Source organism: Astatotilapia calliptera, chromosome 16, assembly GCF_964374335.1.
Source record: "Astatotilapia calliptera chromosome 16, fAstCal68.1, whole genome shotgun sequence".
In the NCBI taxonomy this organism is placed as follows: Eukaryota; Metazoa; Chordata; class Actinopteri; order Cichliformes; family Cichlidae; genus Astatotilapia; species Astatotilapia calliptera.
Window position 1 is genome coordinate 5,616,785 of NC_137437.1, and position 17,460 is coordinate 5,634,244.

At 43.6% G+C, this 17,460-nt stretch overlaps 1 protein-coding gene across 1 annotated transcript in view; it reads right to left on the reverse strand.

Moving 5' to 3' along the window:
• Positions 1 to 17,460, reverse strand: part of arhgap20 (Rho GTPase activating protein 20) — a 31,479-nt gene continuing 14,019 nt past the window's right edge. Inside the window, exons 9-15 of the mRNA XM_026144434.2 lie at positions 16,649 to 16,858; positions 12,561 to 12,751; positions 11,787 to 11,951; positions 10,971 to 11,074; positions 10,349 to 10,538; positions 4,477 to 4,588; positions 1 to 3,156 (exon numbers count right to left, since the gene is read on the reverse strand). Coding sequence (XP_026000219.2) covers positions 1,496 to 3,156; positions 4,477 to 4,588; positions 10,349 to 10,538; positions 10,971 to 11,074; positions 11,787 to 11,951; positions 12,561 to 12,751; positions 16,649 to 16,858 — 2,633 coding nt within the window. The 3' untranslated portion in view covers positions 1 to 1,495. The remainder of the gene's footprint in view (positions 3,157 to 4,476; positions 4,589 to 10,348; positions 10,539 to 10,970; positions 11,075 to 11,786; positions 11,952 to 12,560; positions 12,752 to 16,648; positions 16,859 to 17,460) is intronic.

Genomic DNA, 17,460 nt, shown 5'->3' on the forward strand with positions numbered 1-17,460 from the left:
TAGTTTCACGAGAGCAACATTTATTGAAATCAATTATATTTTGGTTCTTGTGAATTCCTGCTGGAATTCAGATGTACACAATATACAAAGGGTGCATTTGGTAGCAAATACTCTTTCTATAAAGACAGCAGCAGCAGAATTGGCATGTACAAAAATACACATTTGATTTCCTCACACCACACACCACATACGAAACAACAAGATAATATATTTATATAGAGATTTATACATATATATATATCTGCATCATAAATATGGAGAACTATACAGGCTGAACACAGTTCTGTAAAGGAGATAATAATATTAATAATAATACAGGACAAAGTACTCCATGAGATCATTTAAAATGGCAGCACATGACAATGGCCTTACTTCTGTGTGTGTGGTCCTGTGAAGAAGCTATGTAAGAGATAACACTGTTTATTACTGGTGCAAACTAACAATAGCTAACATTATCTGTGGGTATGTATTTACATACTTTTCATCACGGTAATAGACAGTGGAATAAGGCCATTTACTGTTAAGTGTCACTATGGAGTCAACACTGCAGCGCTGGAACAAAAAGATCATACATGTATGGACAAAACACACAAACTGGTACATCCAACTCAACATGCACTTGCTCAACAAGGTGTCTCCTTGCGATACCCAAAGGGTCCTGATGAGGATAATTAAGTGTTTTGAAAGCAAAACTAAATGCGATTTCTCTTTCAGCGGCACTGATTTTCTTTTGGCTCAGGACACGCTGACAATCAGCAATGCTTTCTTTTACACACACACACACACACACACACACACACACACACACACACACACACACACACACACACACACACACACACACACGCAGATATCTTCTCCTTCCAGGTCAGAGATATTAACCAGACTTACTGAGGACGACGCTGTGCTGTGTGTCTGCAGGATGCTTATACGAACACAAAAACTGCCCCCACCGACTCACTGACTCAGACAAACACTTCAGTCACTGGAAAAGAATTAGTTCACTTCATGGTTGCGATCGGTCACGAGCGGCACGAATGTTGCTCAAGTTTTTAATGTTACTGTTTGTACTGTCACGGCCTTCGTTTCCCATCAGCTGTAATGGATGTTCTGCTTGCTTTCTAAACATTTTGCAAGCTTCCCGAACATGAAAAAAAGGATTTCTTTGTCGTTTCTTTTTCTTACTGCTGACAAGCTCTCCAGACTTTCATCACATGCTGAAAAAGAAACAACCATAGATCTGGAAGGTGCACAAGGATGCGGTGAGAGAAACATTTTGTCCAGAGAAACCAGATTTTTGGTGTTCGAGACGCTACACTTACGCTGCATCTGTACCTCATAAAAATCTTAAACCGCTGATGTACCATTACAGTAGTCAGCAACAGGTTAAAGGAGTATATGAAAAATAATACAATAAAAAGACAGTTGTGTACAAGTTACAATATCACATGAAAGTCAGTCTCCCCTGTACAGTTTGTCTTTCCAAAGTTCCTTTTTACACATACGATTCTTCTGCAAAAAAAAGTTGCTCAAAGTCCTCCAGCCGCGGGTCACTGCACCGCCTGTTCTGCCACTCCTTCTTACCCTGCACAATTGCTAGCGCGACCTCATGACTCCTCTGCAGGCAGGCGTCCACATCCTCTTGACCTTGTGAGGAAAAGTAGTCCCTTACAGCCCTGGTGGCAGAGGGCGACAAGCAGAGGCGCGGCTTGGCGTGGATATCTGACGCTCTGCCGTCTTGGGGCCGGGCTTTAGAAGCAGGAAGTCTGTCTAAGATAAGGCTGGGGCCACGGTTAGAGTTCACATTGACCTTAGCAGGCTCAGATGCTCGGCGAGGAAGGGTCTTCCTCCCTCTGTGGATGTCCATGGCAGGAGTTAGAGAGTGGGACTTTTGTCTTTGGAGGACCAGAGTGGTGGCACTCTGTCCAAAGAAAACACCTTTTGGGGGCTGCACGCAGCCACCTTCAGCCAGCCTCTGTGCGATCTCAGCTCCTGGGTTTGGTTTGAGTTTGTTAGGAGAGGTCTGGTCATGGAGCTGTCTCAGATCTTTGACTGTCAGAGGCTTCTCTGTCGCACCGTAAAAAGGAGAGTGGCTGCGCTGCAGCTGCAGCAGAGCCTGCTGGTAAGATGGAGGGCTGCTTGACCTATGTCTGCAGTCTTGATTTGTCACCATGGCCTCCTGGGCACTGACAGAGAAGCAGTTAGTGGTTGAGAAGGATTTCCCGTTAACCACGGGCAGGTCCTCCTCAGTGTGTCCACTATCGGGCTGCCTTAGCGTCAGGCACCGGTCCCTTTTAAGCCACGTGTTAGGGTGGAGGCCATGAGAGTGGGAAGCACTTTGGCAGGTTCGAGGGGGTTGGGTGGCTTGTGGCCAATGAGCCAGCGCTTCTCTCTGAGGGGGAGAGCTCCTTGAGGACTGCTGTGGGCGTCCAGGAAAAAGGGGGGAGAGAGGAAGGGGTTCATTTAACGGAAGTGGCACATTTGTGGCGTAGTCAGTGGAGTACTGTGAGAAAGCAGAGTCTAAGGAGCTGAGGGAGGAGCCGGTTGGTGAGGTTGCCGGTGAAGACAGACTGGAACAACTGGCATCCAGTCGCAGTGGCGGTGGAGGGGCATGCTTCGTCTTCCTCTGCCCGCTGTTCTGGATTTTGACTCCTCTCTTCTCACAGCCATCCTCTCCCTCCTCTTTCAGCTGCAGCCCGTTCAGCCCCTGTTCAAGAAAAACCTCATCCACATCTGCTTCCCCCTCCATGGCAGCATCGTAGCTCGCCTTCCTCACTGACGGGTGGCGGTTATCAGCATGAGCCAACACCATGCTTGAACTCGGCATGCTAGCCAGGGCTAAAGCCGGTTCTGAGCTCCTCCTCAGTCTCCTAGGACCCTGCGACGAGCCGTTGGCGTGGCGTACGCGAGGCTGTCGAACCACGGGACTGAACCTACTGGGTCTGGCCAGAGGCGGGAGCTGCAGCAAAAGGTTAGAATCGGGGTCAGGTTCAGGGTCGCCATCACTGAGCGTGATGACAGAGTCACGGCTGCAGCTGTCCGGCTTGTCTTTGTCGCGAAGCTGAAGCTGTTCCTGGAAGGGAGACTCGGGATCATCGTTCAGCTCGTTCTCCAGACTGTCGTAAGACGAGTCGTTCATCTGGAAGGACGACACATCTGGGAAGAAAAGGAGAAAACATGGTTCACTTTATTAGCAATTAGCAACAGTGCCATTTTTCACTGTAAAGAGTCGCTTTAACTGATTGGTTGCCATTGCTAGAGGACAAAAAAAAAGATTCAATTAACTGAGAGCATTTCCTGAGCTGAATGAACAAAGTCACAGTTCACTGGTGCACATGAGGAGAACAGAGGACAAAGCATATCTCTGCTATGTGCTCTTTGACCCCTGGTGGTTACTTACAGCATGAGGAAGAGCTAACAGCATGAATGAGGATATTCAGTGCTATCTTAATCATGTGATCCTGGCAATCATTGAAATTACTGCAGGTCAATTTGTTGACCCCACTCAACATGACTTATAGCTCCTGGGCAATTCAGTTGCACCCACACAGAGCAAGCTAGTCAGTCCCAAACCACCTTGATGCAACACAGTGAGGCTTTATCAGTACTTTTTCAGATAATAAATAAAGGATCCTTTATCCCACACACACAAAACACACACACTTGACCTTTAGAACAAATTTGACACAAGAACATCGTCTCCATGTGCATCTGTTTTTTTTTTTGTTATGTTTTTTCACAGGACTAGCTGTGCTAAAACCCTCCTAGAACAAAGCTTTGCCACAAGAGCGTCATCAACTCCAGGCATTTATTTTGGGTTAAAATACATTTTCAGAATAACCAGTTAAATCTTAGATAGTAACGCTTAAAATGTTTGGTGGTTTTGCCCCCAAAATAAGGTTTAACAGGCTTTTCTTTCTTTTTTTACCAGCAGGTTATACAACTACATGTGCAACAACATTAGTGGCTTTTTCAGTTTCAGTTGATGGTAGGGGCGAGCGTGCAGAGTATTGTGGAATTTTACCATCTTATGCGTCAATGAAGTAGACTCAATTCAAGATTTTTTTAATGCCACACCTCTCCCTGTAATAGCTCTGGCTGTGCGGTTTCAGTTTGCATTTATTAAGTCAGAAAACTGAAAGCAAAAGAAACCCAAATTGCAAAATCTGTAAATGTTTCCATTACAGTTGCAGCCTGTTTGTTTTTTATGGGATCAGACTCTTTAACAATGTAGGAATCAAGTCTCAATACTAAGCACTTTATTAGAGAGCAGTATCTTCTAGACCTCTTGGCTTTTTTGTCACTGTCTCAGCCATTCTTAACAGTTTTTTCCTACAAGCTTATACAACTAAACTGGATCACAAAATCATAAAATGTTAAGAAAAAGCCTGTACATCCTAATTAACTGTTTTTAAATTAAATTCCTACTGATATTCTGTCCTTTCTTTATTGTCTGGCCTAAATCTCAGTTCTTACCAGATCCATGGTCGCTGCTGCTGCTCTTCTGGCTGAAGGTTCTGAAGAGTGATGTGACGTCCCCCAGGAGGGTGCTGCAGTTCTCTATTAGGAAGCGAACAAGCTCACAAACCTGCAGGAACAAACAGCGCCTGATTATTTCACCAACATCTTCACTTTGCTCTACTTCGGTGGCAAACGATTAGTTTTCACTCTTATAGATTAAGAGGTGTTTGTGTTTACAGATTCATTTGCTGAAGCTGGACCTCACGGAAGCAGCCAGTTCAGCCATAATTTAGCAACACAGAAAGTTTACTGTTATGTGTCTGTGCAATACCGATCGGACTCACAAACTGCAACGTGAAACACAAAACGTGGCGTCGTGACTGGGTTGCACCAGCCGACAGCTTGTGTTTTCCATCCTGGGGCACAAAGACATTTATGTCTAAGTCAGTGGTCCAATAAAAGCGATGTAGAGGCAAATCGGAGCAGAGAGAGGTCTGCCTGCTGCCACCACATCCCAGGCGGTGTGTAGGTACCAACTGCTGATTTCATTTGAAATTACTGACACAATCCATTTTTAATAAGACTAAAAACCGGAGTTTTGTGCAGCCATGGTCGTGTGAACGGCCTGTGTCATATTTTTAACTTGATACTTGTACTTGATGCACATTCTGCAGACATGTAAGTGTTTTTAGATCTCACACCTTTCTATTTATCCAATAGCATTTAAAAGTGTAGATTTTCACAGCACCCTGATACATTTCTGATCTTTTAAATTGCTACACTCCTGCAAGATCGCTGAGGTCTGCGGATCAATTGCTCCTGGCTGTCCCGAGGTCCAGATTAAAGCACAGGGGAGATCCGGCCTTTGCTGTAACTGATTCGAAACTGTGGAACAAACTGCCCCTTCACACCAGGACCTCCCCAAAACTGGACACTTTTAAAACCCATCTGAAAAGACACTTTTATTCCTTGGCTTTTAAATCAGAATGAGTTTGTATTACTTTTATCTTATTTCTTACTCAAATCTTCTAATTTTATGATTCTTTTTCTTAACTCTTATCATGTCTCCCTATGTTTTTATTTCTTTTAATTATCTTAATTGTACAGCACCTTGGTCAACGTTTTCGTTTTAAATGTGCTATATAAATAAATTTGACTTTGACTTGACAGAAAAGCAGGAAACGGGTCACGCAGATGCTCAGAACAACGTCTGAGAAGCAGAGTGCTTAAACTTGTGTGTGGTTGTTAATACTGTAGCTACTGACTTGTGATATCACTGCTCTATGATATAGTGACCCAAATAACTTTGTGGCACTGTTTTCAAACAGCTGTCAAAAGCTCTTTTTAACATTTTTTTCCCATATTATCATTTTGGGGAAACATTTCTTTTCATTTGCTTGCGTTGATGTCAACCTCCACAGTGAACGGGAAAACATCGACTCCCTCTCCTCCATCCATTCCTTCTTACCAGCCCTGGAAAATGTCCTGATAATACTGGCTATGACATCATCAGTTGGCTTTGATACCGAATACAATGTAGGTGTAGTTTTTTCCCCATTTTGTGTGCTTTTGTGTTTTTTTTTTAACTTAAAGCCAATCACGACTTTTCGCAGCAAAACCACGGCCACAAATGTCACAAAGGGGCAAGAATCTTTGAAAGGGATCCAAATACCAATCGTTCGCCGCTTAACGACTAATTTAAGCACATTCAGTTGATGTCTTCAAACACTGTAACGCTGTCTGTGCTTTATGAGTTTTATCAGCCCAGTTGGAATCCATCCTCAAACAAATCACACTACTTGGCAGAAACCGCTGCCTTTAAAACTAAACAGACAAAATTTACACACATGACGTCCTGTGACACAAATAGTTGGCAAACGCCGGGGCCACTGGGAAATTTCCACTGAAATCTGCCTGATGTGTACATAAATAAGCCTGTGACACTATGGAAATACTGCGCCGGTAAACACTCATTTGTTTGTTTGTGGGCCAGATGTTGTCTGGTCTGTGTCTGCACGGTGTCCGTATGCGCCAAAAAACCGTCGTCTGTCCAAACAAGGAGTAATCAGGCTGTGCTAAAAAGTCCTTTAAAATGGTTTTCTTTCCTCTAAACCCAGCGTTTTATTAAAGCTTGAAAAAAATCCACTTTTTAAACTACCACTCACAGTTTATTTATTTACATTTAAGCTAGCAGATGATGGATGATGAGCTGTACATTCAGAGTTATGTAACGCAATGAACTCCACAACTGTTTCTTTGAAGTGTTCAGGAAGCCAATCATCACAAACAACTTTAGTCGAGGTCATACATGCACGCTATCAATCAAACGGTGGCGTTCGTGATCAACAGCACCCAGTCAATCTGAATTATGTCCTAAATCCGTCCGTTTACAAATGAAACATCATTTAAAACTGGATGATGTGGTTATTTATGACTCGTTGAACTAGTTTTTTTATTTCTATTTTCTATAAAAGGAGTCATATTGCAGTTGCTCACAGTTTGCTGCCGCAAAGTCCTGGAGGGTAAATTGCTCTTCCAGCAAACTCGGGTCAGGTTTTTAAAGAAGACAACTAAACATGTGTGAACAGGGTGCGAGTTTTGGGAACTTGCGATCAATATACAGGACCTGCCGCAGTTCCAACCACCAAAAACAAGTCCCTGCCAGACCTTGGCAATGATTTACATAGATCTTGTTGCAAATCTCTCCCGTGACACTGACTTTTTACATCTGCATGGGAGGCAACAGAAAGGTAATTGTTGATTTTCAAACAGAGCTAACATTAGGCGGGTATTTAAAGTTGATCCGCCTCCAATATTTTGGATATAACATATCTGATCAAGACTTTTAAATAACCCAACACTGACAACCTAGGTTTCTTTGGAAAGGAGGAATTGGTGCCATATGGCCATGATAAAACACCTAGACCTTGGATTCCTTCTTTTTGTTCTCGTTAGATACTGGATCTATAGCTCTATCTATGGATAATGGCATTAATAAAATTTAAATATTACAGAAAACAGGTGAGAAAGATCCTCCAACCGTGTTATGGGTGTTGACTTTGCATAGTATGTCAACCAGAGGGCAACTTCCCTGTTGGCAACACGCGTGTTTCGAATGAAGCAAATAATTAGCTGATATAAACCAGCAGCGTAAATAGGAGGCTAGCATCACGAAGGTGTAAAAATCTACCCTGAATCAAATCTGTGCATCCATCCACTGTGGCAACACTCAGCATTCCTCACTGTCACCCAGTGAGAGTGAGCACTGCTACGTGATGCAAAGCACTGAACAAAAGGAGCCTGTGGGCATCCAGGAGATTTTCACTTATTCATCCATCAGCAGCCCATTCAGAACCTCTTGTTCACCTCAGTGAGATGTCATCTTTAACTCTCTCAAGCATTCAGAAAACCAGGAAATACGAACTCTATGCATCATTCACAAAATATGTATCTGTTGCATGAACTGCAGATTCCTACTGTAAGAGTATACAATAGTACTGCAAGATTTGGAAGAAATCTTCCAGTATTTGGGCGTGTATGTGCGTAAAAATGCTGCAACTGTGCACGCTGGAAAACCATCCGTGCAGCATTCTGAGCTGGGTATCACTTTTCTGTGATTTTACTATAATATAGAAAAGCAAAACAAAGCAGAAGAAAAGCAAAAGTTGCATTCTCCAGAGCCGAGCCTGAGGAAAAACAACTTACTTCTAAATGATTTATCTCTTCCTGTCTCCATTTAAAGTTAGACGCAAACTGCATTTACCTCAGATGCTCTTTAAGGGATATGTTCAGCCAAAAACCTTTAAATTATATGCTTCATGAAAGCAGGAGGGACACGAAGGCTAAACTGAACTGGCCAACAGTGAGCACAGACATGTCCTCGGAAAAGGTTGAAAACCGGCCAATACACATCCACGATCCCCCCCAAAAAAGTTTTAAATTGGCCCCTGTCTTTGACTGCAAGGTGGGAATGCTGAAAATTTGTCTTCCCCCCCCCCCCCAGAAAATAGCCGCCTGTGCTCGAGACGAACACACAAATATGCGGTGTGCGAGAGGGAAAGTGTTATCAGGGGAGTATTTGTGAAGCTGATATTTAAGTATTTGTGGGTGATGAGGGTATTTTTTGCCAACGAGCACTTATGTGTGTGTGTGTGTGTGTGTGTGTGTGTGTGTGTGTGTGTGTGTGTGTGTGTGGAGAGAGAAAGAGGGTGTTTCAGTGACACAATTTTCCACAAAAACATCCCAGTCCTCAGATTCTGTAGGAAATTCTTTGCGTGTTTTCTCAAATGAACCTCAACCACTTCTAGACAAACACGCACACACACATGCACACGCACGCACGCACACACACACACACACACATACACACACAGATTGGAAAAGATAAGCAAAACAGCCACACAGTGAGATTATGTGTAACTAAATAACTGTAACTTTCCAAACAGACCACAAATCAGCAGACTTTGTATGCTTAGGGTTTCAGTGACTATATGATGGGCTCTGGTGGGCGAGGGGCCTTCCTATGTGGGCTCTGGCTGTAGAATTAAGCCATTCCAGGCCAGAATGGCTGGCTAAGACATACGGTTGCTTCACTGCAGACTTCACTTTATATACACAAAAGTACAGAGAAACTGCAGTGATATTCATGCAGACTCTACTCCAACATTGTCACAAAGTAGTTCGAGAGGTAAATTAAATTTCCTGTTTTTGTTCTTGTTTTTCTTTACAATTAACGAGAATTAACCCCGGTGACACTCACCAAACTAGATGCTGTGCATGTGTTTCTCTATACGAGAAGCTAAACTTGCCGAGTCTTGTTCTAAACTGTCAAAGATCACATGTGAATGAGACTGACAGTGCGCGTCTGTGGGACGGGGGTTTGCGTGTGTGTGACTGCTGTGTGGCAGTGGGTCAGCTCCTGATCTGAGGTGGGCAGTCACGTCCACGGGGAAAGCCTTCAGTCTGCAGACAAATGGCTCTCGGCCTGACGTGAAGTATGCATGTGAGCACTTAGTGTACGTATACACCTGTGTCAGTGAAGCCTCTGTAACTTAACTGTCAGTCAAATTCAGGTCTCTGCTTGGTCACGAGCAGTTTGCTTCTGTTTTTTCCCTCCAAATGTTAAATTCCTCGCACTCTGCAAACTGCCTGTGGAAGCAGATCAGAGCACTTTGGCTTTTTGAGAAACGCATTTTCTTGCGAGCGGGATGATAACAACGATACTACTCTAATCTCTATACATTAAGAAAATTTAGCTGCAGGCAGCAGATCTCAGGGTAGTATGTAGATGGGAAACAAAGGAAGTAGGTCTCCTTGCTCTGTGTAACCTAATCCTCCTATTAGCACCTCTGAAAGTCTTTAAGTTTCATGCTGTGTCTCGTTTATTTTGCATGTACAAAAACCAAAGTGTAGAAATTTGTGGTTTTTCCAGAGGTTCTGTGCAGAAGTATTTCTTGGCCCCGAGCAGGCAAACTGCTCCGCTGTTACACTGAGACTCATATTACTCCAACAAACATCTCCCTCAACTCTCAGCAAGAAGGCTGGATAAGCGTTTTCCCCCAACATGTCACATTATTGTACTAAATGTGACCAGCCAAGTTAAAGATTTTATATTTGGATAAGTCTCTAAAGCAGGGGTAGGCAACTCCAGGCCTCGAGTGCCGGTGTTCTGCAGGTTTTAGATGTCCTTGATCCAACACAGCTGATTTAAATGGCTAAATGACCTCCTCAACATGTCTTTAAGTTCTCCAGAGGCCTGGTAATGAACTTATCATTTGATTCAGGTGTGTTGACCCAGGTGAGATCAAAAACCTGCAGGACACCAGCACTTGAGGCCTGGAGTTGCCTACCCCTGCTCTAAAGTGTCCATAGGCCTGTCCCGTCTCACCTTTTTAGTGGCCTCCCCTTCCATCTCAGGGGTGCTTGGCGCCGGAGACCAGAGCATGCTGGGAGCAATGCAGACAGACAGGTTGAAGGCGTTCATCTGGTTGTCGTCGGCACTGCCCTGTATGCAGTGGAGTACCGCGATCACGTGTCGCAGCAGAAGCAGATTGTCACTGGGAAGGAGGTGGAGGAGCCTAATGGGAGTGGGGCAGGAAATGAGATCAAACACATTACGAAAAACATCCTCGGTCCCTGCTTCTTCCTTTCAGTACGGCTGCTTGTTTCTGCCCGGACGAGAATTTCCACTGTTGCTTTTTCTCCTAAGCAGAAGGAATTTTGTTTGTTGCTACTGGAAATACACACATCCCTGCTCTCTGTTTTTAGTTCTCATTCTAAACATAAACTGTAGGTAATTAAAGGAAAAAACCAACAGCGTCTAAGGTGTTGCTCTACCACAGGCCACCAGAACAGCCATTTATTCAATCTTTCCTGTCCTGTGTTGCTGACTTATGTAAAATGCGCGTAGGATTTGCATCTTCTTGTCAGACACTGACAGCTATACGATTAGCAGGACGATCACGGCCTTAGATATCGCATGTTTTAGGATTTCAAGAGAGATCTCTTACCTCTGGACAGCTGGTATCCTCTCCTCTCCTCCTTCCATCGCTTCCATCCACTGGTCATACAGGTCCACGCACAGCATGCTGCCTGGGATATTTCGCAGGAAGTCCTGTATGCAAAACGTTTATAAGTGAAGCTGAAGAATGCCTTATACTGACAGACAGGCATTATAGACTGGAAACAACTGTCAAAGGGATTTTTGCTGCTCTCACTTTTTTATGGCTTCATCTGTGGTTGTGGTTCTTTCGATCCTAGCTTGGTGGTCGTATAATAATCACTGAACAAATCCAATTATGTTAGTGCATTTTTACTTGTGAAATTAAAGTTAGGCTACTGGCACAACAGGTAGGAGTTGTGATGATTGCTGACAGTGATATATCTTCCTCAAGGATACTTTAGCATGCAGACTGGAGCAGCCAGGGATTGAACCGGTAGACTAGTAAATGACTTCCTCTCCGTCCTGCAATTTAAAGGGCTACAGCCACCCCTTTATATCACAGGAGGCTGACAATCCTTGCACTCTATGTGGAAAACAAGTGAAACAAAATTTAAAAAGGGAGTTGGACCATCTCTAAAAAAAAGAAATAAATGAAGAAGAAGAAGGCCCGAGCTACTCCCTGGATGCCCGACTGTATGACAGCCGTTTGGCCTGGATCCTGAACAATGCTGCACCTTGTGTGTGTGACTGGCCGTCTGCCTGGCTATGCAGAGACAGATTATCCTGTCTGGACTAAGGTGACTTTGGACCAACATCAGTCGTGCCTGTTTTCAGTTTCAAACAAGAAAGAGAGACGGGGGAAGAGCTGTGTGTGTGTGGTTACCTTGAGGACAGCAGCGATGACGAACACAGACTGGTGTGTGATCTCCGCGTCCTCGCTCCCACTGTCCAGCCTGTCTCGGAGCTCCCGGCAGGCTTTTGCTCCAGCTGAACGCCTGAAGACGCCTCTGGTGTATGGCCCCTCCAGGTACAGAAATGCCAGCATGTCCTTTGGGGGAAACATCGAAACAGAAGGTTACCAACTTGTTCAGTTTAATAACAATGTCATTTGATGAAACAGGAGAACTTAATGTCAGAGATTACACAAGCGGGAGCTTAGGAAACAGGCCCTAATGGCAGAAGGCATTTCATTCCACTGAGGTCTTAATTGCAAAGAATTCCTGCCAGAATTTTTATCTCGATTTCAATTTGGCACCTCCCTTTAACAGATTCTTCTGTGGACCAACAGGAGGAACGTGTCTGAATCAGTGTTTCTACAAAGAACGAAAGAAAGACGTCTCTCTTAGAGGACACCTCAGTGAGAGGGTCACTCACTCCCAATAAGAAGAATGTGTACATTAAAATATATTCTGTTTCCAGGAAAAAAAATCTGATTTAATCTAAAATGGAAAATGGGTCCGCCAATTATTTTAAGTGGTTGGTGGATGTATTAAAGTCATAGAATAGTAAGATTGCAGCAGTAGAAGTCAAATAAAATGCTCCTAAAATAATCTACTTTCTCACACCCTCAAGTCTCTCGTTCCCTAACTAAACAGTCAACCTGTGTTCCCTCAAGTCAGGGTCCTGACCCCTGTTATGTGAACTCCACTCGGCTTACCATGACAGGTTTAGGCAGGCCGTTTTCTGGAGAGCAGATGGAGCTCAAGGGCTGTCCGAACAGCCGACCGTGAGCGGCGGAGAGCAAGGTTGGGGACAGGGGCACGCCGTCCAGCTGTGTGCTCGAACCTCTCCAGAAAGGCCAATTGATCAGAGATCTCTTTCTCTTAAAAGACTTCTGCTGACCAGGCTCTGTGGGTAGGAAAATAAAAATAGAGGAAGGAGAACTTTAGTTTGAGATATAATCAAACTTTTGTTGTTGAGTAATGGATGGCGAATGCGCCCCAAGGTACGTTCAGGAAACCAAACTGTTTGATTCACATAGCTTCAAAAGTGCAGACTCAGAAACTGTTTCGTAATGTTTACTTTTGTGGGCTTGAATTTCGGGCAGAACTGCTTACGAATTGCCCATCAGCGTCAGATGCAGGAGCTTTTCATCATGCATCATGCTAACGCGCTGCTCATGGTTGAGAAATGAAAACCAATGAAAGCAGATGTGATAGACGATGGTTTACTCTGTTTACTCATGCGGGTGCGTTTAACAAAACCTCATAGCGAGCTGATATAGGTCACATCTCTGCTTTCCTGTCTCAATAAAGGCTAAAAAGAACATGTGCATGTGACTGCGTGTTCCCTTTCCTAAGTTTTTGCACAGCAGTGCAAAGGCACAATGTCTGCCTGTGTAGTTCAAGCACCAGCTCAGCATGTTTTTGCATAGCACGTGTGCACTGAAGTGCCTATAAATAAGAATGTACATTTACTTTAGCGTGTAATTAGACATCTAAAATAAACAAGCAGTTTAAAAAGCTAGTTTTAGCATGATTAACTCCCGTGGAGCGCATTAGAATTACAATTAGCTGCTAAACAGAAGAAATGTATATTTAATAATGACTTAATTTCTTTGTGTTTTGGACTGCTGATTAAATAAAATGTCACTCCGGGCTGAAATGCATTTCAAAAACCTTGATTCATATCACAAATGTTATGATAATGACTCATTCGTCACTAATTGTGGCAGCACTGCCTTTCTGAGCCACCGCCGACGTTTTTAGACGGGCAAAATGTGCAAACAGTGCATTAAATCTCTTAAAGGGCCATTGTAGTGAAATGTAATTGTAGCAGCTTTGAATTGCCAACAATCTTGAAATGATAACATTTATGTTATTAAGCGTCGGTGATTTGTATCCAAGGGTGGGACTCAACCTAACAAACAAAAGATTCTTTCGGTGGGCGGGGGACCCATCGGCCCCGAAAGGGCCCTCAGAATACACGCCATACCTCACATAGAATTCATTATTTAACAATCTGCCGTGGCGTGATGCCCAAATACACTCTGGAACAAAGTTCAACAGTAACAGATTTACTGGCCTGTTCTGGCACTTCTCAGCAGGCCTTTGCCATCAAAAAATGAAAAAACATGACCTTGGTGTAAATCAGGTGTTACATCATTACGGCTCTCGAGGCAGGGAACCGTTTTAGAGACAGTGGAATGAGGAAACAGACACAGACGACATGTCTGGGTGGGCAGTCTCTGTCATCTTACACTAATCTTCTACTGTGTTATAAAACAGGTGCTAGATGTTGTATTTCTCTTCATTGACAATGAAATTACCACAGACATGACTACACAGTGACGTCAGTGTCCTGTAATAGAAACCCCAGATTACAGGTGCTGACATGTTAGTAGTTTACTTATTTCATTTTTAGGCAAATGGAATAATCTTTCATCTTTGCATAAATGCAATAATTCTATTCGATTCTTAGTTTTTCCAAATAACCAAATCAACACTGCCGGTGTAGCTAGCTCCAGAGGATGGGCCAACCTGGCTCTGTCAGTGTTGCCAACTTAGCAACCTTGCCGCTATACTTTGCGAGTTTTCAGACCCCCTTAGTGACTTTTTTTTTTTTTTTCAAAAAAAGCGACTAACGACAAATATGGCGACTTTTGCTGGTGTTATTAGGAAGACGTATGACCACTTTTTGACGTGAAAGCACGTATCGCTCTTACTCTCAACAAGCAGCGGTGCTACCGTGGGCACCTCGCCCGTGCCGAAGCGCTCACAGGCGGCGGATAGTCCTCACGCAACACTCCCCCCCAGCTGCTGTCAGAGCAGGAGACGTTCACCCCTACGCATCCTGCAAATGAACCTCCAGTGAGCGAAGCCGCTGCTCCAGCCCTGACTGTAATGACGTCAGTTCTTCTTTTACTCTTACTTTTTGTGGATCACAAGCTTTAAACCTACTTAAAACACACACACACACACAGACTTTTTTGTGTGTCTATGTGTGTGTGTGTAACTCCGCCAGAGGCTGTTTTGGGTCACAAGCCCGGATAAAGGAGGAGGGTTGGAATGACTAAAAAAACAATAATTGCTAAAAGAATTTAATTTGTAGTTCCAAATATATTCAGAATGCATTTAGGGTGTTTTTTACTCACTTTACGTCTTGTCCAGGATGCTATTTCTCTCTCCTAAAAGTTAGGTTACAATTACATAAGCATGACAAATTATGCAAATTAGGCGATGACGTCATTTAGCGACTTTTAGGACAACCAATAACGATTTTCCTTACTGAGGAGTTGGCAACACTGGGCTCTACTGAACTGTAGGAAATGAATGCTTTGACAAGCAGACTTTAAGCCACTTCCAAGGGTGGACATGCCAGTAATATGGTTCATATTGTAATGGGAACATAGAAAATCTCTTCTTGCAGTTGAATGCACAACAATACCTGTTTTTATAGGTCTAGTACAAAATCTTTGCTCATTTTTCAAGTGCTGAGACAGCATAGATCTGTGTTGCTGTGTGCAGTGGTTCTTTATCCACGTTCAGCCTCACTCTCTGTTGCTGCCATGAGCCACCTCAAAGGCTTTTTGTCCAGTTACAGTATCTCCCCAGTAGACTGGCACAAACTGGACATGAAGCATGTTGGGGAACAACTGGAGGAGTTTTATTTGTCATACACCCGCTAGTTGTTAAACATGTACAATTTCCTGTGTGATTGTTTGAGAATAAATGACTGAAATGAGGCTTTTGTCAGGGCTACAAGCCAGTAAACACATATTCGTTAGCTTTCTGGTTGGGCGCGAGCAATTAGGCATGTATGGTGGCGGGGCTGTTATGGAGAGATTACGTAAGACCCTGTTGTGCCTGAAGCAAAGGAATCTGAGGCAAAGCTTGCGGTTGGCAAACTGGAGCCTACTTGACTGGAAAACACACATTTTTTTTCTCCTCTGCTTCTTCCCGCCACTAAACCTCATCATGTCCTTTTTCCATCCTGGTCTCCGTACCCGCAGTTCATCCTCACTCCTGTCCACCGTCATGTTGTTTTTCTTCCTCCTAATTTATCCGTACCTCTCCGCTTTAAGGTCCAAGTTTCAGTCTTTTGGTCTGCAAATCCTTTCTCTCTCTGCCATAGTTGTCTGTTTCTTTTTCCTTCACCTCTACTGACCTTCCACACTTACTCAATAGCTGTGTCATCTCTTTCTACTTTCCATCTTCCTATTCCCACATTTATCCGGTCCTTCTGGGGTTTCTTCCTCTTTGTCTGTCCGATGTTTTTCTTATTTTGACACCGCGTCTGTTCCAACCCCTGCTGTAACCCACCGCTCCATTAAAATGCTCTTCCCACCGTCGATGACGCTTTTTTTCCCCTTCTTGTCCACCTGCTGATTCAAACTGAGGACTAACAAACACGACGGTAACCTCAAAGACGAGCACAAACATACTGAAATGTTTTATATAAGTGGAACTCGCTCTGGGAAGTACTTTCAGTTCTGTATTAATACTTCTGTATCCTCATATTTCCTCTTGTGGTTTCACAGAGAGTTAGATTTATGGATGGATTCCTCACAGTGACCAACCATGTACTCAGAAAACCTAAGCTGCCACGGTAATGACAAAAACAACAATGTTTACTTCTCTCACTTCATGAATATTCCGTGGTGCATGAAGGGCCATCATCAGAATGCTACCGTTTTAAACCCCAAACGATTAACTTTAAATACTTAATGGTGGATGTAATTTTAATACCTACTACTAATAAACACAACCAAAATACCAGACACATACTGACTATGAAATCCCTTACCTAAAAGTTGAGTCTGCCCAAGGACAGCCTTGTTGGGTTTCAGTATAAATTGGCACTGCGTGTCTGGAGGGAGACACTGGTCCAACAGAAGAACCCCTGGGCAGTCTGTGGGACTCAGCACATCCTTCCCTCCTCCTCCTCCAAGTCCTCCACAATTGCTCCCAACGTCTCGAATGTGGCTCATCTTGATGCTGAAGGGAAACTCGTGGCCTGAATGAAAGGTCAAAGTTTAGCGCTGGAGGGCCTGGTGTTTGCAGTCTGTGCACCTCACATGATGCTTTAAAAAAAAGGGGCATATACAGCATTGCATTTTGCAACAAAGCGTCATAACTTCTGTGTTTGCGTGTCAGGAATTCTGTGTGGACTACAAAACAAAAGATTATGGTAACACAAAAAACCCACAAGAAAACCACGTCCTCTGAAATGTTCCCAGATGGTGAGTTTTGAACCACTGATGCATGCATAGAAGTGAGAAGTGGAGAGTTTTTTTCTAAATACTCATTGAGGAAGAGACGCTGTGTTTCTAGATGTCAGTACGTTTTGTTATTCACCACATCCTACATCATTACCCAACTGTTGAACTACTTCTTTTAAGGGTGCCTTTAAAAGGGAAATATTTTAAGGTAATCAAATTCAGCCATATCTATTGTGTGTCCCAGATGTGACTGGAGACCCATAAAAACACAAGAAAGAGACCTTGTCTCCTTGTTCCTTTTCTCCGCAGATCAGAAAGTGTGTGTCTTTGAATGAGGTGCTCAGATTTGCAGCTGGTTGTGACATCAAAACTAGATAAGCACATACCCCAGCTGGTC